The sequence below is a fragment of the Urtica dioica genome, chromosome 2 (assembly GCF_054948205.1).
Source record: "Urtica dioica subsp. dioica isolate 48M chromosome 2, U.dioica_male_clone48M_v1_H2, whole genome shotgun sequence".
Classification (NCBI taxonomy): Eukaryota; Viridiplantae; Streptophyta; class Magnoliopsida; order Rosales; family Urticaceae; genus Urtica; species Urtica dioica.
The window spans coordinates 45854881-45881326 of NC_142757.1; the positions used below are offsets into that span (position 1 = coordinate 45854881).

A 26446-nucleotide genomic window follows, 5' to 3' on the forward strand; every position below is an offset into this window, starting at 1 on the left:
CTCTCAAGTTTTATATGCTTATGCTGTGATCTTGGATGACATCTTTAGATGGAGCTTGAAATGATATTATCTTTTGCTTGCAGGCTGGTTACAGGGATGTTCTCAAATTAGCTGATAACTTTGCGTCCTTTAATCAGCGGTTGAAATATGCTCATTTTCGTCCACACGTTTCTGTAAGCTCTGATCCTCGAGCTTGGTGGAAATATGTTTACAAAGCTGTTTTTGACCAGGTGAAGAAGGAAAGGTATTTTAAGCAGTCTTCATTTATTAATTAGGTTGACTTTTAGAATCATGTGCATGGTGATTATATAGAGATCTCCTCATTTCTTAGTAATTGGAGCCACTCTATGGAGTTTATGAGATCTCCTCATTTCTTAGTAATTGAAGCTAATGGGATTAGTACATTTAGTTGGAATTTATAATTCTCCCATCCATTTTTAGTTGTAGTCTTTCGTTGGAACCTGGTTCCTACCAGTGAAATTGAAAATTGGAAGGAAACTGAAAATGGTGAGGAAAATGTGAGCAGAAAACAAAATTATTATCAACCATTTAAATTGAATTAATAAAGAAAAGCAACGTATTATTCTTGAAGATGATAAAGCAAAGCTGTTTTAATCTGCATAATTTATTTTATTTCTTACTTTGATGCTGTCCCTTTTCTCTTATAAAATGTTATCTGGAACAATTTAAATGATGTAGGTCGAATCCTAGGTTTTGATAGTCCAATACTTCTCTAGATATATCATATTTTTCTTTCAATGTGATTGTAATGGCAGTGGAAAATTGCCATGGGAGCAAGTTTTGAGGCATGCCAAGCTACGCAAAAGATATATTGCTCTATATGCTGCTTTACTTAAATCTGAGCCTGGTCGAGTAGTTGTTGATGGCAATGATGAGATTGATGAAATGGATCGTGAGCTAGATATTGATCTGATTCTTCAGTGGAGGTAATTTTTTTTTTATTGTTGATGATGTGAAATTTCTTTACGGTTCTCTGTTTTTTTCCTGCTTGAAGTCTGTAGTTGTCATCTGCTTTGTTATGTATGTGATAAATGAGTTGTTGTCGTAAATGAGCACATTTAAACTGATGCATTTTGAGCAGGAATGTTCTTGGAGTCATGAATGGACACAAATTTAGCCTAATGTTGGGATGAGAGCTAGATGATTACTTACGTGTTAGAGAAAATTTACGACGACCATTGTATATTGCTTCTTCATAGTAGAAGCTTTCTTTTTTTACTCTTTAATATATTTTTCGAGTTTCTTTAAAAAAAAAAAAAAAAAAATTTACGACCACCATTTTAGACATGAATTAAAAAAAGACCTGGATGATGAATGACCTCTAGGATCTTTGTTTTTAATTTAGGTGTTGCCATGTAGCTTTATTTTCATTCTGTACTTAGACTCTTTAGACACATCTCTATTTCAAGTCTTCCGGGGAACTTGAGTAAAATTTCACGGAAGGGAAAGATGTACAACGATAAGCTTGTCAATTAGAGAATCTAGTATTTCAGACTCGAAGACAATTTTGTTTCAAAATATTACTGATTTTATTTGCTTAATCATCCGACTTCAAGATTTCAAGCTCACTATTAAAAAAATTAAGAATTAAAATTGGCTAGAGCTACGAAAGAAAGTTTAGTCTGTCCATCTAGTTCTCTGTCTGTACAAACATCTGACTATAGATGCTGTACTGGGACGTTAGATGAACTTTGTATGCCATTCAAAAAGTATGCTAGTTTAGGTATTTTTTTTATGAGCTTAGGTGATGATCGTATATTTAATCAACAGTACCCTTGCAGAATGCTCTGTCATTATTTTTTTATTTTTCTTCTTATAGATATGCATGCATAAAGATACTTCATGCACATGTCAGCATGAATTTTTTTGAAAGTGGCTCTTTACCCAGGGTTCTTGTAGGTTTGGAGCTTTTTTTTTCTTCTGTCTCTTATAATTTTTTTTTGAAACACGAACTACTTGTATTAATGAAGGCGTAAGCCAAATTTAACACGAAAAAGGTGAGTCGAAAAAACTAAGCCCCTGAATCCTATGCCAGTCTAGTGCGCGAACCCAACGAGCAAGGCAATATCAAAACACCAAACAAAAACCACATGCCTTCTGCCTCTTATAATTGACTTAAGATTAAAGTTCTAGGGCTTTTAATTGAAGTTTTTATTCTGTCTCATTTTAATTGACTTAAGTCTTAATTTATGGAAACTTTTGTCAAAGTATTTCATCAAATTTGGTTTATGACAGGATGCTGGCTCACAAGTTTGTGGAGCAGTCTGCAGAGGAAGGTCTTCGCGTAAAGAGGGAGAAAAGTAAGAAATCCTGGTGGTCATTTGGAAGGTAAAAGTATATTAATGCTGTGGTTGCGGTTATTATTCTCTACAGTTTCTTTCACTATGGCCTTTAGTCTTATGATTGTACCTTATATTATGTACTCTTCCAGCGGAAACGAGTCTATAAAAGATGAAAATGAGCCATTTCATTTTGGGGATGAAGATTGGGAACGATTAAATAAAATCATTGGGTATAAGGAAGGTGATGATAGTCCGTCAGTCTTAATTAAAGACAAGGTGGACGTCCTTCACACTTCCTTGAACATTTATATGACACGGAGTGCTGCTAAGCTTATTGATGGGTCCAACGATCTTGCGGAATTATCATGTGAAGGCCTTAATTGCTTAGTGAAGCTCTATCCAGAGACAAAAGTGTTTGATGTGAAGTTGATGTCTTACAAGCTGTCATCACCCAATGGACTCCTCGCTGAGGTAATGCTGTTTCTAATTGTGCTCAAAAGTATCATACCCTAGATGTCTTGTAACATAATTCCTAACCCTATATTATCCATATGCAGAGTGCAAGTACTCGTGATTCATTAGTTGGGGTTTTTTGCATCAAGCCTTTCAATGTGAAAGCAGATTGGAGTATGCTTGCCAAAGCTTCGCCTTGTTACGTGACCGTATGGTTCTATCTCATAGTTTCTTTTGTTTGACATCAAGTTCATTCAGTAAGGGTTGTTCTCTAACTATTGATTCTTTGGCAGTATCTGAAGGACCCCATCAATGAGATTATCAATTTTTTTCAAAGTGGCACTGCTGTCAGTCAGACCTTAGCCTTGGAAACTGCTGCTGCTTTGCAGGTTTCTTTTATTTATTCATTAAGCTTTATAACTTCAGCCAGTTGTGTGAAAATCCATATCATAGTTGATAACTAGTTTGCTACGAACCATGTACTGTGAGGTGAGTGATTCAGCCGTTGTCCTTCCTATCTTAATTAAGAGGGTAGAAATAATTTGCGGACTTCTTGGGATCCATACCGATATGCAGTTTCAAAGATTCTTTAGTTTTAGATCTAGTTTTAGGGGTCCCTACTTTGTCAACTACCTGCTGTTTTGATGTTTTCATGCATTGATAGCCTCTTTTTTTTTTCCTGAAGAAAAATACCCTGCTATTTTTTTGTTCATTCAGAAAAAGTTATTTTTATTCCTCTATTTTAAATTCTTTTATATTTGTAGTGCCCTTAATTTCTTCACTTGGGTGTGTAAATTTTCAGACGACAATTGATGGATTCAAGCGCACTGCTCAGCAACAAGTTAACAAAGCATTAAAGGATAAATCTCGGTACATACATTGTTATGTTTTATTTATACATTTCTATTAAGGTGGCAGAAAATAATAAAAATAATAAATATAGAGAAAGAACACACATTTAAGAAGCCATAGTAATTCTTGTGAACCCAACACAACAATTGAAAGTTTTTTTTGTCTTATACTTTGTATATAAAATCTTGTATATCATCATGTATATATACAAAATATGTAGTATCCTTGTATTCGGCTCAATCCTTTTGGTAAAAGATTGAGCGCCATGCCAAATGTGTCCGAAGAAGGAGAGCAGAGCAAAAGAAGCATGTCCAAAAGTAAACCAACCCCTTGGACTGCTACGAAAAACACCGTCGGATTTCAAAGTAGCATTATCTAATTCAAAAATTTCCCCATGTCTTACTCTTATTGAAGTAAGATGCTGTTGGGGTTTATATTGATGAAAAATGATCTATCTATTTTGGAAATTTGTATAAAAACAATGCATCATCGCATTTCAAAAAGGGTAAAGGAAGAAGTTAGAATTACTTGCTTGTCATCCTTTTTTTTATAAAGAAACAAGGGACTTGGCTGCCGTTGAATTTTTGTATTTATCTTTTTCTTTTTTCCATGTGTAGGTTTTTGTTGGACCTTGACATTGCTGCTCCAAAAATCATTATCCCAACGGATTTTTGTCCAAACAGTAAACATCCGACAAAACTCATGCTTGACTTGGGAAATTTGACAATTCGCACGGAGGTTATTGCTGGTCACAGTTTTTCCATTGTCTATAAATGATCTCAAGTATTATAAGTGCTCCAAAATATTTGCTGCAGGATGACTATGGATCATCCAAGGAGTTGGAGATGTATTTGCAATTTAATGTTATTTTGAGGGATGTCTCTGCTTTTCTGGTTGATGGTGACTACCATTGGAGCCAAGACCCAGCAAACAAGTCTTCTGGTTCCTCCCACTTAGATTATGTTAATTTCTTGCCCGTTATTGATAACTGTGGGGTAATCTTAAAGCTGCAACAGGTATAAATCAATCTTTTGTTCGTTTGTATTATGCGATTTTCTAGTATATTTTTGTAAAGCTGAACTGACAATGCTAATATTCTATTGTAACTATATAGATTCGATTAGAAAATCCATCCCACCCTTCAACAAGACTTGCAATACGATTACCGTCGTTGGGATTCCACTTCTCTCCTGCACGATATCATCGTTTGATGCGAATTGCAAAGCTTTTCCAGGGTGAGGATGATGAGAACTCAAATTCCTTTCAACCTTGGAATCAAGCCGATTTTGAGGGGTGGCTGTCTCTTCTTACCTGGAAGGTATTTCTCTCTCTCTCTCTCTCATGTATGTTTTTGATAGCAGTTCATGCATAATTATCTTATGCTAATGTACGAATATTCTTTATTTTATCCCTATATGCACACACACACACATATAGTTATTTTATGTGAATGTAATTTCAGTATTTTATCCCTTTAAGTTGTCTATATCTTATTCGTTGACTGTACTCCCTTATTATAGGGTGTTGGAAATAGGGATGCAGTGTGGCAGAGACGATATTTCTGTTTGGTAGGACCTTTCCTCTATGTACTGGAGAGCCCTGACTCTAAATCATACAAGCGATATATCAGGTTATTTTCCACATTGAGAATTTTTTTGCATTGCAGCATGTAGCATAACAGTTCAGACCTTTATAAAACTGATTCTCTCATAGTATTTGACCAATTTGATTGGGCAACAAAATTTGATGAAAGTACAGAAGGGTGAAAAAGCACTAATAATAGGGACCAAGATGAAATTAGTGTTTTCCTCCAGTGGGGTGAGGGTCTTTTAATAATGCCGTTCATGAAATAATTGATAATTTCATAACTTATTTACAGTTTACGAGGAAAATATATATCTGGAGTTCCCCCAGAATATGTTGGTGATGCGGAGCACGTGATGTCTATTTCCAACTCGTCACTTGTAGACAGCAAGGTTATTCTACACCTTGACTATTAATTGTAAATAGGTCTATGCCGATAGTAGTGGCTTTGTTTTCGTTTTTGGCTTGTTTTCTGGGGTTCGTGCTGGATTGGCGTTGGATCCTTAGGATAGGCCTCTATCGAAAAGATGAGTCGATAGAGGCCTATCCTAAGGATCCCCTGTACTTTTCTTTCATTGTTTGTATGTTGCTAATCATTAAGCACAAATAGGTTGCTGTGGAAGGAAATGCGCTAATATTGCGATATGATTCTGATGACTTGAGGAAGATTTGGAAGAGTCGGTTGCAAGGGGCTATATATCGTGCATCGGTAACCTTTATGATTTTTTTTTTGTTCTTTTTCTGATTAGATTTTGAGAATTTAGAAGATTTCATTTATAGAAGCGTCTTTCTCTCATGTTAGAATGGCCAAAATTTTTTGGGTTTCAACTCTGTCGAATTTCTTGTCCATTTAGATTATAGGTTTATCAAAGGCATTGTTGACAGTAGTTTCAATTGTGTCTCTGTTAACACTCAAATTAACGAATTTGGACGTGTAGTGTGTAAATGATTAAAAAATAAATAAATATTTAAAAGAATTTAGGGGTCTGTTGTATGGAAAAACGTAAAATATGGAATTCCACTGTTGATTCCTAAGGAGTAGCAGTTCAGACATTCCTTCCCATCTGGTTTTGCTAGAATTTTCATTATTATCTTCTTTTTTTTATACAAGAATTCGTTCATATTCATGTGGGCCAAAATGTCAGATTACAAAAATGTGGGACAGGGATACGAAAAGAATTACACAAAAACTCCTGCCCATTAACAGGAGAAAAAAAAAAAAAAAACAAAGAAATATATGTCCCCCAAAAATTTTCCCCACCAATTAAATAGCGCTACCCCAATCTCTCTTAAGATCCCCCAAAGAGTAGGACTTGAAGTCTTTGCCTAGGCTGTGAAGCCAAAAACGATGTTACCATTAAGAGCTTCCTGCAGAGCTTCCGCGCTCCAGGATAAAGATTATCCAATAAGCAATGAATAAAGATTACTGAGAAATTTTCATGTTGGGAGTTTGAGTACTGTTAATGTGGTGATGGTTTGTTAAATCATGCACAAGAACTTGAAGATGACTTGACCAGTAGTCCCTGGCTATAATTTGAATATGATATCTTGTGACTAATATCTCCTGTGAAATATGGCTGGGCATATCTTCACAGGCAAGCAAATAAGAAAGCACTTACACTGGTTCACATGCAGGGATCTGCTGCTTTTACGGGTCTATCTGAAACATCATCAGATGCTGATGATTCCGATATTGAACTTGATGACCACATTGATGCTTTGGAGAGAATATTTATTACAGGGGTTCTTGATGAATTGAAGGTGTGCTTCAGTTACAGCAATCAGGTACATGTCCATTGCTTACTGAAATTAAGTTTTCCTGCAATGAAAATGCCTGACAGATGAAACATTTTTCTAGCACGATCACACCCTCTTGAAGGTGCTACAAAGTGACGAGAGTCGCTTATTTGAGTTTCGAGCTAGAGGTGGCCAGGTGATGAAATCGATGGATTACTTTTTGTTTGTTTGTTTGGTGGTGTTTTATACTTCTGCCTCAAGGTTCTTTCTTTTGAACATCAGGTTGAGGTATCACTCAGGGAGAATGACATGTTCATTGGCACTGTCTTGAGATCTTTGGAGATTGAGGATTTAATTTCTCGTAAAAGTGTGTCTCAGCCTTGTTATGTTGCTAGATCCTTTATTGGGAGTTCTGATGCTTATTCAACCTCCGAGGATGTTAGGAGTCCGAGTTTTGACAGCAATGAAGGAGATGACCAATTCTATGAGGCAGCAGAGAGTCTGGCTGATTCTGTAGATCTTATGCGGTCAGGGTCAGGGAGAATACCCTCAGGCGATCTGAGTAAGGCATTTCGCAGATCGGAAACTTCATCATTTAATCTCCCAAGTTTTACACATATTTCTGGCCTACTTCCTACTGATGACCCCCCAGCGAGTCTGGAAGACGTTGAGCACACTGATGTACTGGATAGTTTTGTGAAAGCTCAAATAGTAATGTGTGACCCCAAGTCTCCTAGATACGACAATATAGACAAACAGGTGTGAGGGTTACTTTAGCTTTAATTATTTCCTGTAGTTTAAAGCTTGCACGTGACTTATTTAATAAATTTTCATTTCAGGTTATTGTTACGCTTGCTACCTTGTCATTTTTCTGCCGTAGACCTACAATTCTTGCCATTCTGGAATTTGTTAATGCCATTAATATAGAGGAAGAAAGCAGTGAGCCTCCCAGTGATAATGCATCTGGATTAGTTCCGAAACATGCCGTTTCCGGAGATATTGGGATAGATGATCAGCTCTCAACAACAACTCAAGATGCTATTGTTAAAGGATTGTTAGGAAAGGGCAAGTTACGAGTTGTATTCAATATCAAACTTAATATGAAACGAGCTCAGATTTTATTGATGAATGAAGATGATACCACACTCGCAAGTCTTTCACAGGATAATTTGCTCACAGATATTAAGGTTTGGCTACTCTCTCTCTCTCTCTCTCTCTTGTATGGTTCTAAACTTATGATATTATTGTTGGATTCATGTTTCTCATTACAGATGCATTCCTTTTTTCTATAGGTGTACCCATCCACCTTTAGTATAAAGGCAGCCTTGGGAAATCTTAGAATTAGTGACGACAGCCTTCCAGAAGATCATATGTATTATTGGGCTTGTGATATGCGAAATCCAGGGGGCAGTTCATTTGTAGAGGTACTCTCTCTCTCTCTCTCTCTCTCTCTCTCTCTCTCTCGTGGAAGTATGTAAAACGAAATATAAAGCTCTGAAATATCTAGTTTTTATTTTTATTTTTTTTCATACTATGAAAAAGGAACTGATAATGGAGGGGACAGTTCAAATGTAAGAAATCTGTGGAGAAGTTCCATCATTTTTCTACTCAGCTATATATCTGTAAAAAAAATGCATTCATAATTTTTTTCGACTTGGCTTTTATAATTATGCCTGTTTGCAACTTTTTATTTCATCATGATGCGATGTTCACCGAATGCTGTTGGGCCATTACATGAATCATGCAAAACGTACTATATTTATTGAATAGGGCACCATGGTTGTGAACTATTTCTGGATCTATAGTAATAACATTTCGATATAATGTTTCTATGCAGTTGCTTTTTACTTCATTTAGTGTAGATGATGAAGACTACAGAGGCTTTGAATACAGTCTCTTTGGACAGCTTTCTGAAGTACGGATTGTGTATTTGAATCGGTTTATACAGGAGGTAATACAACAGTATATTTTGTTATCATTTACTTGCCTTGAATTCTTATTGCGTATTATCTTATTCACGCCCCAGCCCTCTTATGTCTTAAAATTGCTCGTAGGTGGTTGGTTATTTTATGGGTCTGGTTCCCAAGGAATCGAAAGGTGTTGTCAGGCTAAAAGACCAACTAACAAATTCAGAGAAATGGTTCACTACTAGTGAAATTGAAGGATCACCAGCCGTGAAACTGGACCTTTCTCTGAGACAGCCCATCATATTAATGCCACGGAGAACTGATAGCCCTGAGTAAGATCATGTTAAACATTGAACCTCAAATGCATTTTTTTAATTCCTTCTCATATCATATTTGCTACAATCCCTTGGATGGAGCTCACCCTCACAAAACAGGCTTGTATGGGAAGGCAGTGCCCAAGGACCCGAACCCTCTAATTATTTTGTAATTTTTACATAATGGAAGTTTGCATCTTACCCATCCTTTCATAGTAATTGCATGTATAATTTTCCATGTCAGTGTTTATGACTATCAATCTCTCAATTTATAATGCAGCTACTTGAAACTTGACATTGTTCATGTCACCGTCCAGAACACGTTTGAGTGGTGTTTTGGAAGTAAAAGCGAAAGTAATGCCGTGCATTTGGATGTATTAACAATACAGGTAGGTTTTTGTTTATCCACTGGAAACACAATCCTACAGTATTGGCAAGTAAATGTGCCATGAAAATCTTTTGAGGATCATACAAGTAGAGAAAATAATAACAGCAAGCAATTTTACCTGTATTGTTATTTTAAAAAGGTACCATGAATCTTTCTTATTTCATCTCGAATGTTATATTGCGGGTGTAGGTTGAAGACATCCATCTGAATGTGGGCACTGGAACAGATGTAGGTGAAAGCATAATTCAGGATGTCAATGGTGTCTCTATTGTAATCCAGAGATCTCTTAGAGATTTGTTTCATCAAATTCCAAATACGGAAATTAAAGTCGAGGTAAGTGGTGCACCTTGAAATTTTTAAGTAGGCTTAGTTTGTCCATTAAAATAATTTCTGACCTTCACTCTCGACACTTAAATAAAACTTCTTTTCTCTGAGTTGTGTTCCTTCAAAGTTTAGTTTTATTTATTTATTTATTTAAACTGAGGCTAATAGCCTTAAAGAGTTATGCGCCGACCCAAACCAGCTAGAACTGACCCCACCAAACAAAAAGAAAATACAAAATGACTGAACTATCCTAATTTAAGTTTATTGAAATTCTACTATTTCCAAATAATTATATCAAAGGAAAACAATGCATTTTCAATAGCAGACTGTCAAAGTTCTCTGTTTAAGAAGAAACGAAAAGCGATTTAACCTAGAACATAAAAGTGATGGAACCCAATACTGCCTGTGCGGTAAATAGTAAAAAACTACCTATATATTAGTTCCATGCAAGGTAATGTAAGAAATGTTCTGACTATTATTACACCTTCTGATACTCAGATAGGAGAACTAAAAGCAGCTCTCTCAAACAAGGAATACCAGATTATTTCCGAGTGTGCAGTGTCTAATATCTCTGAGACTCAACATGTCATTCCTGAGCTGAATTATGGTTTTGTTACTTCTGATGAAGTAGAAGCAATCCCTATCACTCATCAGGTGGCAGAGCATCTTGAATCTCAGCATGAAAACGAAGAATCATGGATAGTGACCAAAGTTTCTGTATTTATTGGCTTGGTAGAACTGCGATTATATAAAACAGTTTCAAGGGACACATCTCTTGCCACGGTGCAGGTAATCATTTCCCTAGTGATTTTTCTCCATGTTACGAAAATTTGGGTTACTAGTAGAACATTTTTTTGGGGACTAATAATCATTTTATCTGATATCTTCCCTAGTTTTTTCTTTTTTAATATATGTTATCGTCTTTCTTAGTGTGTTTTCCTGCATATTTTTATGAGTTCCATTTTATTTTCCTTGCCAGATATCATTAACTCGTTAATCAACATGAATCTATCAAGTCCACAAGTTTTACTTTTGTTAGATACCCCCGTTTATTACATTTTATTGTTGAATCCATAGTGATCTTAAATATTATAAGAAAGCCGAGGAAAAGATATGTGTACCTTACCGTTGACTCGGTTTATTTACTTTAGAAAAAGAATGGATTTCTCATGTTATATTCTATTCTTACAATATTAAAAAAATGATGTATAAACTTGCTGTGAATTCTTCTTCAGATGCTCGTATTTAATAACCGGGATTTCAGTTCTTTTTATATGCTAGTTGACGTCTACAAAGGAGTATTCCTATGGAATTTCTTTGGAGTCATCATCACCATTGTTGGGTGAATTATTAACAATGTTACTCGTACCACTCTGTCGTGTAGATTTCGGGTGCTTGGTTACTCTACAAAGCTAACTCTGGTGATGAAGGTTTTCTCTCAGCAACACTTAAGCGTTTCACAGTGTGCGATGATCGTGAAGGAACCGAACAAGAATTCAGGTTGGCAGTAGGAAATGCAGAGAACGTTGATTCTAGTCGGCTGCACCCTTTTGCTGCTGAGGATGAGTTACAAATCAAGGCCGATCAGAGAATTGTGGAGGATAATGATGCAGACATAGTTCCAACAATGCTTATTCTGGATGTGAAGCTTAGTCAACTTTCTACATCTGTTTCGTTGTGCGTTCAGAGGCCACAGCTGCTTGTTGCCCTTGATTTCCTACTAGCTGTAGCTGAGTTTTTTGTTCCAACGGTAGGCCATGTATTGACAAGTGAAGAGGACGCAAAATCTATTCAAATAATTGATGCACTGATTCTAGACAAGTCGACCTACAAGCAACCATCTGCTGAAGCATCCCTCTCCCCTTCACGGCCCTTAATAGTTGATGATGAAAGATTTGACCATTTTATCTATGATGGCGGAGGAGGAACACTAAATCTAAAAGATAGGCAAGGATCTGATCTTGCAGCACCAAGCTCAGAAGCCATAGTGTATGTAGGAAGTGGGAAAAGGCTGCAATTCAAGAATGTTGTGATCAAGGTATTATGAAATTACAAAATAATTTGGTTTAATATTTTCCATTGTTTCATAGTTTTTATATTTAATTTTTATTATTTTCTTTAATTGCAGAATGGGCTGTATTTGGATTCGTGTCTCTCTCTTGGAAGCAACAGTAGCTACTCAGCTTTGGCTGATGATCATGTCTACTTGGAGGGCGGTGATGAAGGCTCTGCAATAACTTCTTCAAGTGAACATGTCAATCATGCACCATCTGGGAGTGGGAGTGCTTCTGTTAATAGTTTGCCGGAGTACATAATTGAGTTGCAGGTTAACCCTTGTTCATGTTCTAGACTCTAATACTTACCTATTTATTTGTACCTTATGCTTGCTCTTGGCACAATAGTGACATCATTTAAATTCTCCTAATATTAAATATACATTGGACCATATTTTTCAATTTTTTAGCAATAAAAATTCAGGTTTGTGTATTTATTCACATCTTTGTGGTCCTTTAGGTTCAAAAGTAACTTGTAGCTATCAATTGATTGCCATGTGGTGTGGTAAATGGAGTCTGTACTTTGTTCTTTTTTCGAATTGTTGTGGTTACTTGTCCATCTCATCATAGTATAATTTGTTCTTTTTTCGAATTTTTGTGGATACTTGTCCATCTCATCGTAGTATGAAGTTATTATTTATTTATGCTAATGTTGGATTTTGCTAATTTTTTTTTATTCATAAGTGCCTTTTTTCCGCCTTTTGAAATGCTATATCGACTGCGGGACGCAAATCGTCTTTCAATAACGAACCTATTTTATTTTTAGATTATTGGCCCAGAGCTTACTTTTAGTAACACATCAAAAGATATTGGCAAATCACTGGTTCTCTCTAACCAGCTCTTGCATGCCCAGTTGGATGCATTCTGCAGGTCAGTTTTTTTTTCATGTCAATATTATTCCCGAAAACCTTTTATTTTTTTCTTTTTTATTTACTGCCATGGGAGAGCGATATATGTGTTTGGGCATCTCCTTCGTAGCTTAAGCATTTGATACCAGTTGTAAACTTACTGGGCAATTGACATTAGCTATACAACAGGGAAATAATGATGAAAAAGTTCTGATAACTTGTTTTACAAGGGAAAATCTGCTGATTTTTTGCTGATTTTTTTTTTCTTACTATCTTTAATATGCAAATGCGGCTACAGGCTTGTTATGAAGGGTGAGACTATTGAGATGAATGCAAATGCACTTGGTTTGACTATGGAAAGCAACGGAATCAGAATTTTGGAACCATTTGACACCTCAATTAGCTATTCGAATGCTTCGGGAAAGACCAATATACATGCATCCGTGTCAGACATTTTTATGAATTTTTCTTACAGCATTCTGAGACTGTTTTTAGCGGTAGAAGAGGATATATTAGCATTTTTAAGGATGACGGGAAGAAAAATGACACTGGTCTGCTCCCAGTTTGATAAAGTTGGAAGAATAAAATGTACGTACCAATATTCTCTCGGTCTTTCATCTGATGCAGAAATTTACATCCTGATGAACTTGATTTTTTAACATCTCAGATCCTTATGGAGATCATATATATGCCTTTTGGAGACCTCATGCACCTCCTGGATTCGCCAGTCTTGGTGACTATTTGACGCCATTGTCAGTAATCAATACTTTCTCACTCATTCTTGTTATGTTGTTTTATATATGGATTCTGATGTTCCACTCAATATGTAACAGGGATAAGCCACCTACAAAAGGAGTAGTAGTAGTAAATTTGAACTACGTTAGGGTCAAGAGACCTGTCTCTTTCAAATTGATTTTCCAGCCTTCAGATCCCACGGATGTTCATAATAAAGACAAAGGAAAAGTTGATTCATTGCCAAATGGTACCTTTCATGATGGAGAAAGCTGCTCCATTTGGTTTCCTATAGCCCCAAAAGGTTATGTTGCATTGGGCTGTGTGGTTTCTGCTGGACGAACGCAACCGCCACTGTCTTCTGTCTTTTGCATCTCAACTTCATTAGTTTCTCCATGTTCTTTAAGAGACTGCATTTCAATCAACAATACAAATTCGTATGTATTTTTTTACAGGCACAATTTATTTTTATATTCATTCTGTGACTTAAACTCAAACATATGTGACTCGATTACAATACTGTTGCTTTTAAAAATATCAAACCTGGTAAATGTATCCGAGTAAGACCAGATTTTTTTAGAAAATGACAGTATAATATCTTTTGAGCCCATGTTAGGTTGGAATTAGATATCGTTTTGCCCATATACATATTTTTTCCGCTGTTAATCTTTACACATGCGAACTTTAGAACAGTTATGTGATCTTCATATTTACATAACCTTTCAGGTGCGCGTCAAGTTCAGCATTCTGGCGTGTGGATAATTCTTTTGGGACGTTTTTGCCAGCAGACCCAACTACTTACAATTCAACTTGTAAATCATATGATCTGCGTCACATAGTATTTGGGTCGTTGGATGGGTCTTCAAAAAAGATTAAGGGTTTGAATACCCAAGCTTCTCTAGCCAATCCCAGTCAAAACCTACCATCAGAGACAGCAGCAGTCTTGAATTCTGAGTGGCAATTTGAAGCAGTTGCTAGTTTTCGATTGATATGGTGGAATCGCGGTTCAAACTCAAGGAAAAAACTGTCCGTATGGCGTCCAGTAGTACCCGAAGGAATGATATACTTCGGTGATATTGCTGTCAGTGGGTATGTCGTGCTTGTGTATTTGGTGTTATCAACCGTTATTTTCTCAATCGCTAAAAGTATTGATTTTTTTATTTTTTTTTTTAAATATTCTGACATTGGATCTGATTGAATTTAGGTATGAGCCACCAAATAGTTGCGTTGTTATCCGTGATACGGGAGACGAAGAGCTTTTAAGAACCCCGTCGGACTTCCAGCTTGTTGGGCGAATCAAGAAGCAGAGGGGAATGGAAGACATCTCTTTCTGGCTCCCTCAAGCTCCCCCTGGATTTGTTTCGTTGGGTTGTATTGCAAGCAAGGGGACCCCAAAGCAACAAGATTTCAGTGTATTAAGATGTATGCGCAGTGATATGGTTGTTGGGGATGAATTTTCAGAGGAGAGCCTGTGGGAAGGAACTGATTCGAAGATTACGGCAGGGACATTTAGTATTTGGGCGGTTGGTAATGAATTGGGGACATTTATTGTCCGCAGTGGCCATAAGAAGCCTCCAAAGAGACATGCTTTAAAGCTGGCAGGTACAAATGTGCTCGATGGTTCAGATGACACAATCATTGACGCAACGATCGGGACCTTTTCGGTTGCCCTGTTCGATGATTATGGTGGCTTGGTAAGACGTCTGTTGGCACAACTGTATTGTCGTGAGAAAAGTGTTGATTTATTCTTATGAATATTTTTTTAAACCCATAACAGAGTAGATATATTGCAATGAAAAAAAATTCAGTCTAATTTGCAACTGAGCAGGACTATAGACTTGGAAGAAAATCTGTTCAGCATGAGTTCATGCTAATGTAGTCTATCCATCACACGAGAACTGTAAAAACCCGCACTGGTTTCTCAGCGTCTTTCGATTCCTTGCGTTACCCCTGCTGCTAGCCACCTCTACTTATTTCTATATTTTTGGATAGCACACTTCTGTTTGATGATAATTACATTAAGCTCTTACTAGTTTTTTTTATGTAACTTCCCATATTCTTGTTAATAAATGACTTGTGAATTTGGCAGATGGTTCCATTGTTCAATGTTTCTTTGAGTGGAATAGGAGTCAATGTACATGGACGAAAGGACTTCTTGAATTCCACTGTCAGTTTTTCTCTTTCTGCCAGATCGTATAATGATAAGTATGAATCATGGGAGCCTCTTGTTGAGCCTGTGGACGGACTGCTAAGGTACTCTCTCTCTCAAACTGAACTCATTGCTGTGTTTTGTATTCTTTCGGTTTGGCCATTATCAATAAAAAAAAAGTCTCTTGTTTCCTTAAATATATATATATATATATATATATATAATCTATATATGTATATATATATATATAATATATCTTAGGAGAAGATGTGACATACAAGTTATGTGTTCGTTTTGTTTGTTCAGCTCATTGCTGATGTATAACTTGTCAGGTACCAATATAATCTCAAAGCTCCCGGTGCAGCTTCTCAGATACGTTTGACAGTTACGAGGGATCTGAATTTGAATGTTTCAGTTTCAAATGCTAATATGATAATTCAAGCTTATGCTAGCTGGAATAGTCTTGGTGACGCCCACAATAATGATACAGCCAAAGTAAAAATATCTTACTCGCTCTTTTTTATTTTTTTGTTACATAATACTCTCTCTCTCTCTCTCTCTCTCTCTCTCTCTCTCTCTCTCTCTCTCTCTTAATGGGAACACGTAATGTTGAACAGAAAAAGTTTTCTCCAACATTTGGTGGAGGATCTATTATTGGCATTCATCACCAGAGGAACTATGACATTATTCCGAAGAATAAACTCGGGCAGGACATCTTTATTAGAGCTACTGAACTCATGGGATTCACTAATATAATTAGGATGCCCACTGGGGATATGAAGCACATAAAAGTTCCCGTTTCAAAGAACATGTTGGATTCGCATTTGAATGGAAAACTTTTCAGGAGAGTTCGAACGATGGTAACAGTTACTATAGCTGACGCAGAGGTAATTAACTAGAGATGGTTGTTTGTATTGTTTTGCAATATTTATCTTCTTGTTTTTCTTACCTCGTTTCTCAAACATACCTGTCAAGCAGTTTCAAAAGGGAAGAGGGTTGAGTTTCCCTCAGTATACTGTAGCAGTCCATCTCACTCCGGACGTAAGTGTACAAAGCGAATCACCAGTTTATCAACAGAGTGCACGCACTTGCGGAAGCGGTTCAGACGGCACATCTTCAAAGGTTGAGTTGGTCAAGTGGAATGAAGTATTCTTTTTTAAAGTTGATTCACCGGTACGTTATCTCTTCTTCTTCCTCTTCAGCAGACAAGTACCCAGAAAACAATTCAGTGTTTTCTCTTAAGTTGTAAAATAGGAAGAAAAATCTATACCAGGAAAAAAACCGAAATTTTACAAGAAAGTTTCTTTATGTTCGTCATGCTTAATTCAATAACCATGAAAGGACTGTCTCAAAATTGTTCAAACAGTATAATATATGGCGATAGTTGGCATGATTCTTTTAGGGACTCTGTTAATTCTTGTAAAATGTGGTTGTGGAGACAAAGCATTTGCAGAATTTCTCCAATAATCCTCCTAAATTGTGTTCCGTAACATTTTCACAGGATCATTACACAGTGGAATTAATCCTGACAGAAATTGGGAAAGGTATATTTTTCTTTTTTCAAATTTCTATCTTTGTCCTGTTCTTTTTTCCGCTTCGTCACTGGTCACGGTGTTGGGTTAGAATGATTTTACTATGAATATAGTTATATTGTTGGCCAGCGGCCCATCAGCTTAAGCTTTTGTAATAAGTTAACATGGTAGGTCCCGCTTTTAGTTCCTCTAGACCCCGGATCTTTCTCGAGATTGGCCTAGTGCCCTTAGCTCGTACTTTGCTTCTCCTAATAACTTCACCCACATGTTTACGCACTCCTTCTCATCTGAGGGCGTCTATAAAATATAATGTCGACCCGCCCTCTCCTCACCACAAGTTTTTTGAGAAATGGTAATCTGACTATATTTTTCTTTTGCAGGTGTGCCGGTCGGATTGTTTTCAGCCCCGCTTAATCAGATAGCGTTCACCTCTGAAGATGATTCCAATACATCAGACCATGTGAAGAAATGGACCGTCATAGAACTCTCCTCGATTGAAAATGTGGTGAGGCTCTCAAATCTTGACATTCATTTACATTTATATGCTTAATTAGATTAAGAACTTAGCCCTTCTCTCGATGATACAATGCAGACTACTCAAGGAGATGACGCTCGAGAGTCATGTGGAAAAGTACGTTGTCGCATACTTCTATCACCGGAACCTGTAAATGAAAATACCAATGAATCTGCTATTCGCAGCAGAGGATCTGGATTTCTTCAAATAAGTCCGAGCAGAGAAGGGCCTTGGACAACTGTTAGGCTGAACTATGCTGCACCAGCTGCTTGTTGGCGGTTGGGAAATGATGTTGTCGCCAGTGAATTAAGCATTATGGAGGGTAGCAGATACGTGAATATTAGATCTTTGGTTTCCGTATGTAATTGTACAGAATTTATGCTCGAGCTGTGCCTTGTATCACAAGAATCCAGGGGAGACGCAAAAGCTCTTGACGATGTGAATGATATTGAAGGCTCACAAACTAACTTGAAGAATGAAATTTGTATGGAAAGTTTAGGACCTGGAGACACGATGCCCCTTCCTTTATCTGCTTTGACACAAACTGGACTATATGTTTTGCGATTGAAGCCTTCCAACCTTCCTGATTCCGTGGAATATTCTTGGAGCTCGGTTGTAGATAGGATTGACCAGTCTGGGGATTCAATTAATTCCTATGCACCTTCTGGAATAAGCGTGTCAAATCTCACAGAATCTGAGGAACTTATAAGTTGTACTGAGATAAGTGGGACATCATCAAGTGGTTCCCAAAAGTTCTGGTTCTCTGTAAGCATACAAGCAACAGAGATCTCAAAAGATATTCATTCGGATCCCATCCAGGATTGGAAGCTTGTGATCAAGTCCCCACTATCTATCACCAATTCTCTTCCGTTGATGGCTGAGTTTTCTGTGTTGGAGATGCAAAAAAATGGAAGTCTTGTTTCCTGCTCGAGAGGTGTATTGAATTCTGGAGAGACCGTGAATGTACACAATGCTGATATGAGAAATCCATTGTTCTTTTCACTGCTTCCAAACCGAGGATGGCTCCCTGTTCATGTGAGATTTCAAAGTCAACATAATATGCCCATCTCTTGTGTCGATAAGTATATCTCGGTCTGACCCTTTTACTATCTAATCACACAGGAAGTTGTCCTTCTATCTCATCCCCGTGATGTCCCAGCTAAAACAATAAGCTTGAGAAGCTCAATATCTGGAAGGTTATAATTACTAACTTGCAGATAATTTGGAATCTGGTGTATCCCTGGCTATCTATCTTTGATTGTTATTTTAATGTGCGCAATCATTTTGTTAATTGCAGGATTGTTCATATTATTATTGAACAAAATTTTGATAAAGACCGAACCATGCTAGCTAAGACTGTTAAAGTCTATGCTCCATATTGGTTTTCCATTGCACGCTGCCCTCCGCTAACCTGTAGGCTTCTAGATACAACGGGAAAAAGACAGAGTCGGAATCCATTCCGTTCTAAGAAGAATGAGGAAACCATCCTTGAGGAAATAACTGAAGAGGAAATGTTTGAAGGCCATACAATTGCATCAGCTTATAATTTTAAACTAATGGGAGTTGCGGTTTCTATTGCTCAGTCTGGTGAGGAGCAATTTGGACCCACTAAAGATCTTTCTCTTCTAAGCAACATGGTAGGTTTCAGATAAGTTATTCGGGGCCACTTTATAATGGCCGAGAGGAAGATAGTTATTAATGAAAGCTGTTTTCTTGTGAACAGGATGGAGCACTTGATCTGTATGCTAATGATCGAGAAGGAAATTGTTTGCAGCTTTTTATCAGTACAAAACCATGCTCGTTTCTATCTGTTCCTACCAAGGTAGCTGTTATACTATAATACTTTCATAGATCAAGAATTCTACCAAGGAATTTAACTCGTTCCCAATTTTTAGGTGATATCCATTCGACCATTTATGACTTTTACCAATAGAGTTGGGCAAGACATAATGATCAAACTGAATAGTGAAGATGAACCAAAGATTCTCCATGCATCAGATTCAAGAGTCTCATTTATACATCGTAGGTCTAATGGACCTGATGAGCTCCAGGTTAGTGAACTAACTCATGGTGTCTACCTTTTGACTTGCATTTATTCTGGACAAGCACAAGTTTGATGATTCTCGAGTCATTTTGCTCATCTTGCACACATTATCAAAGCACCACCTAATCCAGCTGCCTAACTATTCGATCCTGCTGTATGCTGTGTCAACACACTGCTTACATGCTTTAATTATGGCCCTATTTTTATGGTGCCATTTAATTTAAGAATCATTGAGTTTACTCTCATGAACATGATGAACTGTGTAGTGCATGTACTCAATAGCATGGTATTGCTACATTCTTTGTGTAAAGTTCATTATCTCTCCTATTCAGGACTTGTGTTTACGGGTAAAAAAAAAAACCATAGACCAATGCTAATTACTTGGGTGAAAGAGAAAAATCTAAGATTTAAGAGTATGGCGCACTATTAGGATTATTTCATAAGATTACATTTTTTATGGATGTTTTATGGGATCCTTTTCAGTTGAATGTCCAATAAGATTAATCTTTTCTACATGGTTAATGTGTGGTGTACTTGATATGCTGTATTACAATTGGTCATTATTTTCTGCTCAAGTATCTCATAGTTAAAAACACAAATACTAACTAAACAGTAATAATAAAAAAAAAAAAGTATCTTGCAGTCGAGAATTATGATTTGTCTAAAAGTTGAAATAAAGATTGATTTTACTTGCCTAGGGAAACAACGAAGGAGAATCAAACAAAAAATCTAAGTTTTATTGGTCTATTGATCAGTTTGCAACAAGTACTAAAATGGAAAGAGCAGTTCCATGGCATTAGCCTCGGTTTCTCTCGGGTTTTAATAATCTCGAGAATAATTGCAAGATAGCCCTGTTTCCACCAGAGATATATAAATGTTTTTGTTTCATCTATAAAAGGAGCAGACTGATGACCTATTTCTTGATGCTAAAAATTCCCTTTTGTTTTAATGTCTAGGTTCGTTTGGGCGATACCGATTGGTCATTTCCTGTTCAAATTGAAAAAGAAGACACAATATTTCTTGTTTTAAAGAGGGAGGATGGCTCTAGAGCTTTCCTGAGGTCAGAAATCCGTGGATATGAAGAAGGATCTCGCTTCATTGTTGTGTTTCGCCTGGGATCAACCTCTGTTCCTCTCAGGTACTTTTTACCTAGCTGAGTGGGTCATGTGTGTGTGTGTGTGTGTGTGTGTGTGTATATGCACTTATTTTATGAGCTAACTATCTGAGGTTGGTTTGAGCAGAATCGAGAACAGAACAACTGCCAAAAGAATCAGTATTCGCCAGTCTGGGTTTGATGATGAAGCCTGGATTAATTTGGAACCTCATTCAACCACAAATTTTGCTTGGGAAAATCCATATGGCCTAAACTGTGTAGATGCTAAGGTTGATGAAAGGAATGGTGCTGGTGTTTGGAAACTTGATTTCGAGACAGTTGGATTATGTGCTGCAGAAAATGAGGAACTAGGATTGCAATTTCATATTGTGGATATTGGCAATACCAAGGTTGCTTGGTTCACTGATAGGAGGATTCCAGGATCAACTTCTGAAGAAATTAGGTGTTTTCCGCTTACCGGAAATTGGGAACATTCCTATAATCAAACCAAAACACAAAATGACACTTCGCCGGTAGAACTTATTGTTGAGCTCGGAGTCATAGGGGTTTCCATCATAGACCACAAACCCAGAGAGCTCTCGTACTTCTATCTAGAGAGAGTCTTCATGTCATATTCTACTGGCTATGATGGCGGGTCGACTAGTAGGTAAGGATACACTACTGTAGGCAATAAACCTTTGTTCTGTGTCATTTTTATTCCAATTCTAATGCATATTTTTTTCAAGAACTTGTCCCTGTTAAAGCAGGGAAATGAATATTAGCTTATATTTAGCACGAGATAAAAGAAGTTAGTTACTGAGTATTTATAATGCAATCTCCGGTTTGTATTTATTCTCATACATGTTGTTCATCGGTTCATCCAAAAGAACTTACAGCATTCAAGAGAGTTTATTTCGTTCAACTCTGTCATAATCCTCATGTCTATTTACGGAACTTGGTTTGGAAAATAGTTTCAAGTTTGCATGTTTATCGTTTGTATTAGGTTCAAGGTCATATTTGGGCACCTGCAGCTGGACAACCAACTTCCTCTTACTTTGATGCCAGTGCTGCTGGCACCTGATGGAACTTCTAGCGTGCAGAATCCAGCATTCAAGATGACCGTTACGATGCGCAATGAGAATGCCGATGGCATCCAGGTGTATCCATATGTGTATATACGGGTAATGCTATGTAAACAATTAGTTTCATATGCCAACATAATTCTTGTGATGGTATTCTTCATATTCGTCTGTTGACATGATAGGTAACTGAAAATACATGGAGGGTAAACATTCATGAACCAATTATTTGGGCTCTGGTTGATTTCTCCAATAATCTTCATTTAGACCGTCTTCCGAAAAGTTCCAGCGTTGCAGAAGTTGATCCAGAAATACTCATTGGGTAAGTATATGATACATATGGCTGCACTCTCCTTTAATAGCTCCTCTTTCTCGAAAAATACCCAAGCTTATTTTGGAAGCATTTGGTTTTTACTGATTGATCAACTCGAGGTAGTAATATGCATCTGTCATATGTTTACAAATGTACGAAAAGGGTTCTCAAAGTCAACTGTTTATATGTATACACATAAATACCGTTGGCAGAGATTGCATCAATTACTTTACATGTTCCCCTGTGATTTTTTTGTTCCGCCATGATGTTTGTTAGTGCATTGTTTTAGTCAAGTAGACACTCTCAGTGTGGATTCAGTCCATTGCTTATATGCACGTACCACAGAATATGGCCCTACATGTAAAAATAAACTATATTAAGAAATATGTATGGATTTGATCAATATTCTATGCTACTCTTTCATTCCAGCTTAATAGATGTGTCGGAAGTAAGGATGAAACTGTCGCTGGAGACAGCACCAGCCCAGAGACCACGTGGGGTTCTTGGAGTGTGGAGTCCTATACTCTCAGCTATCGGAAACGCATTCAAGATTCAGGTCAGTACCTGTGCAAACGCTCAGACGTGAACTTATAATCAGCTGTGTTGTAACGTGTTTCAAGCTACTAACACAAATGATCTTTGATTTTCCTATTTAAGGTGCATCTGAGAAGGGTGATGCATAAAGACAGATTTATGCGGAGAAGTTCCATTGGATCTGCTATTACTAACCGTGTCTGGAGGGACCTGATCCACAACCCTTTGCATCTAATATTTTCCGTAGATGTACTTGGTATGACCAGTTCAACGTTAGCTTCTCTCAGTAAAGGGTTTGCAGAGCTCTCAACTGATGGACAATTTATGCACTTACGTTCAAAACAGGCAAGTTTTTTTTCCCTTCAACGACACTGTCGGCGTATATATGTAGAGTGGGTCTCTAACTTTAAGATGAAAACAGGGATGGTCGAGAAAAATTACTGGAGTGGGTGATGGATTTATTCAAGGATCAGAAGCTCTGGCACAAGGCTTTGTGTTTGGGGTATCTGGAGTAGTGAAGAAGCCCATTGCGAGTGTCAGACAGAATGGCCTGATAGGTCTCGCCCATGGTCTTGGTCAAGCTGTCGTAGGAATTATTGCTCAACCAGTCAGTGGGGCTTTAGACTTTTTTTCGTTGACCGTCGATGGAATTGGTGCAAGCTGTTCCAGATGCTTGGAGGTTTTAAGTAGCAAGACCACTTCTGAAAGAATCAGAAACCCGAGGGCCGTACGTGCTGATGGTATTATTAGAGAATATTGTGAAAGAGAAGCTCTTGGTCAGGTATTTTCTTTTCCTTATTTTATACTTCAAGATTCTGGGTCAATATTTTGGAATTCAAAGATCATTTCATGCTATATTGCTTTTGAGTGAGTTATATTCCTTAATTTCCTCGTTTTTTTTTTTTTTGGGTGGTCTCTAGATGGTTCTATACCTAGCAGAAGCAAGTCGGCACTTTGGCTGCACTGATTTATTCAAAGAACCCTCAAAGTTTGCTTGGTCTGATTACTATGAAGCCCATTTTGTGGTGTCTCACCAAAAGATTGTTCTAGTGACGAATAAACGAGTCATGCTGCTTCAGGTTTGTCATAACCCATATATATTATTTAAAGGGTCCATTAGATATATAGCCATATTTACACTTTTAGATTGCTATTTAGCCAACCTTTAAAAAAATATTTGGTAAATAGCCACGTTCATGTATTTACACCCGTAAATTGACTAAAATACCCATTTTATAATGACACTCGGACAGGAAAAAAATGAGGTGTTTTAGTCAATTTATAGGTACAAATACGTGGACGTGACTATTTACCAAATATTTACTTAAGGGTGGCTAAATAGCAATCTAAAAGTGTAAATATGGCTAGTTTGCTAAATGTTATTTAAAATACTAGCAGTCATATTTGCATGACATTCATTGGCCACTCGTTTTTTTTTTTTTTTTTTTTTCTTTTTTCTTTTAGTGCCAAGATCCAGGCAAGTTAGATAAGAAGCCTTGCAAAATCATTTGGGATGTACCTTGGCAAGAGCTTATGTCCCTGGAACTGGCGAAATCAGGACACAGCCAACCGTCGCACTTGATCCTCCATCTTAAGAATTTTAGAAGATCAGAACACTTTGTCAGAGTCATCAAGTGCAATGCTGGTGAGGAATCAGAGAGAAGTGGACCACAAGCAATCAGGATTTGTTCTGTTGTCCGAAAGATGTGGAAAGAATACCAGCTGGACATGAAAACCCTGATTCTGAAGGTGAACCTTGTACAGAAGCTATAGCTTTTTAGCACGACTCTTAGCTTTGAAAAGAGTCTGACATGCACGTGACTCGTTTCGCAGGTTCCATCAAGCCAAAGACATGTGCATTTTGCTTGGAGTGGAAACGATGGGAGAGGATTGAGGAGATCGAGCAAATCTATTGTTAGGTCGAGAGAGCTCTTGGCAAGCAGTTCTACATCTGTTGAAAGAAGGTTTGTTAAGCATGCTATTAATTTCACGAAGATTTGGAGCAGCGAACTAGAATCAAAAGAACGATGCACGTTGTGCAAGAAAAAGGTAATTTGTCGCTCCTTGTAAAATTTAAGTGGTTACACTTATGCCATTTTGCTGGGTAATGATATGAATGGACTGTGTTTGCTTTCAGGTCCTCGAAGATAGTGTGTGCAGCATATGGAGACCCACTTGTCCGGATGGGTAACTACATATATTCACCTTTTGTTACACCTTTTATTGATATTTTTCTACATATGTCGTCAACTCAAGACCACCAGCGTAATATAGTGCTCTTCCTGCTTTTTTTCTTTTTTTCTTCTTACTCAAATCACGGTTTGTTAATATTCAGGTACGTTTCGATTGGTGATATTGCTCGTGTCGGTACGTATCCTCCGAATGTGGCTGCTGTTTATCGCAACATCGACAGATTATTTGCTTTACCAGTTGGTTATGACCTGGTAAGAAATGTTCACGGAATAATGATGATACAAAATGTTAATCCAGAAAAAAGAGAGAGTTTGCTTCTCCTGTCATCCCTATAGCTTTGCATTCATGTTGCTCCTGAGTTGGTTTATCACTTAACCAATCGTTTTAGTCCCAATATAAATTTCCATTGTTTATGATGAACCAAAGCCAAGAGCGTCCATATGATATATTTATTTAAATTTACGTATATATAAATATAAAATCAGCTAAAGCATTTGAAAACCGACAGGTGTGGAGAAATTGCTTGGAGGACTACATAACACCGGTATCGATATGGCACCCTCGGGCTCCCGAGGGGTACGTATCTCCCGGCTGCGTCGCCGTAGCGAGTTTCGAAGAACCCGAGCCCGACTCTGTTTTCTGCATGGCTGAGTCGCTCGCCGAGGAAACCGAGTTCGAAGACCAAAAAGTTTGGGCGTCCCCGGATTCGTACCCGTGGGCTTGCCACATCTATCAAGTCAAAAGCGACGCTCTTCAATTCGTTGCTCTTCGCCAAACCGATGTGGAATCCGACTGGAAACCCACCCGGGTTCTTGATGACCCGAATCATCCTCTCTTGGATTCATCTTCCACACCTCAGATATTATGATGAGACCCGTGAGTTCTTCTTGTCTTTTGCTTTTGCCTTTTGTTTTAGTCGGTTATTTTGGAGGTCTTTGTTTGTGCGTCGTATATACTTGGGTTTAAAGTGTACAGTGCTCATAGAGGCTCTTTGGACCAGAGTGGCTTTTAAAGCCAATGAGGCCCGTTTGATTAAATAACTTCTATTGCTCGTTTCGTATAGCACACACCGAATTGTATAGATGATATAGATGTGAAGTTGAGGTTTTCTTTTATTTTTTGTTGTGATTAGCTTTACCCAAATCACTGTTTTGTATCGGGTAAACAGTGTTTTCAAGCGGTTAATTTGGGTTTATGAGGACGATAATAAAAGGAAATACATTTTGTTCTATGGTACCGTATTTCTCTAACTTATATGTTCAATTGCTTTTATCTGGTCTTCTTTATCTTCTGAGATCTAAATCAGTAATTAGGAGCAAACCTATGTTTGAATTTATTTATTTTTAGTATTTCAGATTTAAATATACTTATATTGGATAATAATTTTAAGATCTCTGCGTCAAAATGAAATTTATTCATACTTTCTTCCATAAAGAGAACTCGGAGAAGGAAGAGAATTTGTCAGAAATAAGCTAATTATATAACAAAAAAAAAAAAAA

General features: G+C 37.3%; 1 protein-coding gene across 1 annotated transcript in view; it reads left to right on the forward strand.

Annotated features, from left to right (window-relative positions):
• LOC149404991 (pleckstrin homology (PH) domain-containing protein) overlaps positions 1-26203 on the forward strand; it is a 28943-nt gene extending 2740 nt beyond the window's left edge. Inside the window, exons 9-63 of the mRNA XM_089606736.1 lie at positions 84-244; positions 777-947; positions 2257-2349; positions 2453-2774; positions 2861-2965; positions 3050-3145; positions 3559-3626; positions 4226-4346; positions 4424-4624; positions 4723-4926; positions 5129-5238; positions 5488-5584; positions 5803-5901; positions 6828-6977; positions 7051-7125; positions 7212-7688; positions 7769-8116; positions 8222-8353; positions 8767-8880; positions 8984-9168; positions 9431-9539; positions 9728-9871; positions 10361-10651; positions 11247-11900; positions 11991-12188; positions 12683-12786; positions 13063-13352; positions 13432-13516; positions 13598-13933; positions 14223-14585; positions 14701-15190; positions 15586-15749; positions 15978-16140; positions 16263-16532; positions 16624-16818; positions 17147-17189; positions 17558-17682; positions 17770-18726; positions 18814-18887; positions 18989-19328; positions 19415-19513; positions 19587-19742; positions 20692-20873; positions 20977-21495; positions 21832-22009; positions 22093-22229; positions 22650-22776; positions 22878-23099; positions 23176-23535; positions 23675-23833; positions 24219-24503; positions 24588-24803; positions 24892-24941; positions 25090-25198; positions 25456-26203. Coding sequence (XP_089462862.1) covers positions 84-244; positions 777-947; positions 2257-2349; positions 2453-2774; positions 2861-2965; positions 3050-3145; positions 3559-3626; positions 4226-4346; positions 4424-4624; positions 4723-4926; positions 5129-5238; positions 5488-5584; positions 5803-5901; positions 6828-6977; positions 7051-7125; positions 7212-7688; positions 7769-8116; positions 8222-8353; positions 8767-8880; positions 8984-9168; positions 9431-9539; positions 9728-9871; positions 10361-10651; positions 11247-11900; positions 11991-12188; positions 12683-12786; positions 13063-13352; positions 13432-13516; positions 13598-13933; positions 14223-14585; positions 14701-15190; positions 15586-15749; positions 15978-16140; positions 16263-16532; positions 16624-16818; positions 17147-17189; positions 17558-17682; positions 17770-18726; positions 18814-18887; positions 18989-19328; positions 19415-19513; positions 19587-19742; positions 20692-20873; positions 20977-21495; positions 21832-22009; positions 22093-22229; positions 22650-22776; positions 22878-23099; positions 23176-23535; positions 23675-23833; positions 24219-24503; positions 24588-24803; positions 24892-24941; positions 25090-25198; positions 25456-25815 — 11883 coding nt within the window. The 3' untranslated portion in view covers positions 25816-26203. The remainder of the gene's footprint in view (positions 1-83; positions 245-776; positions 948-2256; positions 2350-2452; positions 2775-2860; positions 2966-3049; positions 3146-3558; positions 3627-4225; positions 4347-4423; positions 4625-4722; positions 4927-5128; positions 5239-5487; positions 5585-5802; positions 5902-6827; positions 6978-7050; positions 7126-7211; positions 7689-7768; positions 8117-8221; positions 8354-8766; positions 8881-8983; positions 9169-9430; positions 9540-9727; positions 9872-10360; positions 10652-11246; positions 11901-11990; positions 12189-12682; positions 12787-13062; positions 13353-13431; positions 13517-13597; positions 13934-14222; positions 14586-14700; positions 15191-15585; positions 15750-15977; positions 16141-16262; positions 16533-16623; positions 16819-17146; positions 17190-17557; positions 17683-17769; positions 18727-18813; positions 18888-18988; positions 19329-19414; positions 19514-19586; positions 19743-20691; positions 20874-20976; positions 21496-21831; positions 22010-22092; positions 22230-22649; positions 22777-22877; positions 23100-23175; positions 23536-23674; positions 23834-24218; positions 24504-24587; positions 24804-24891; positions 24942-25089; positions 25199-25455) is intronic.
• The last annotated feature ends 243 nt before the right edge of the window (positions 26204-26446 follow it).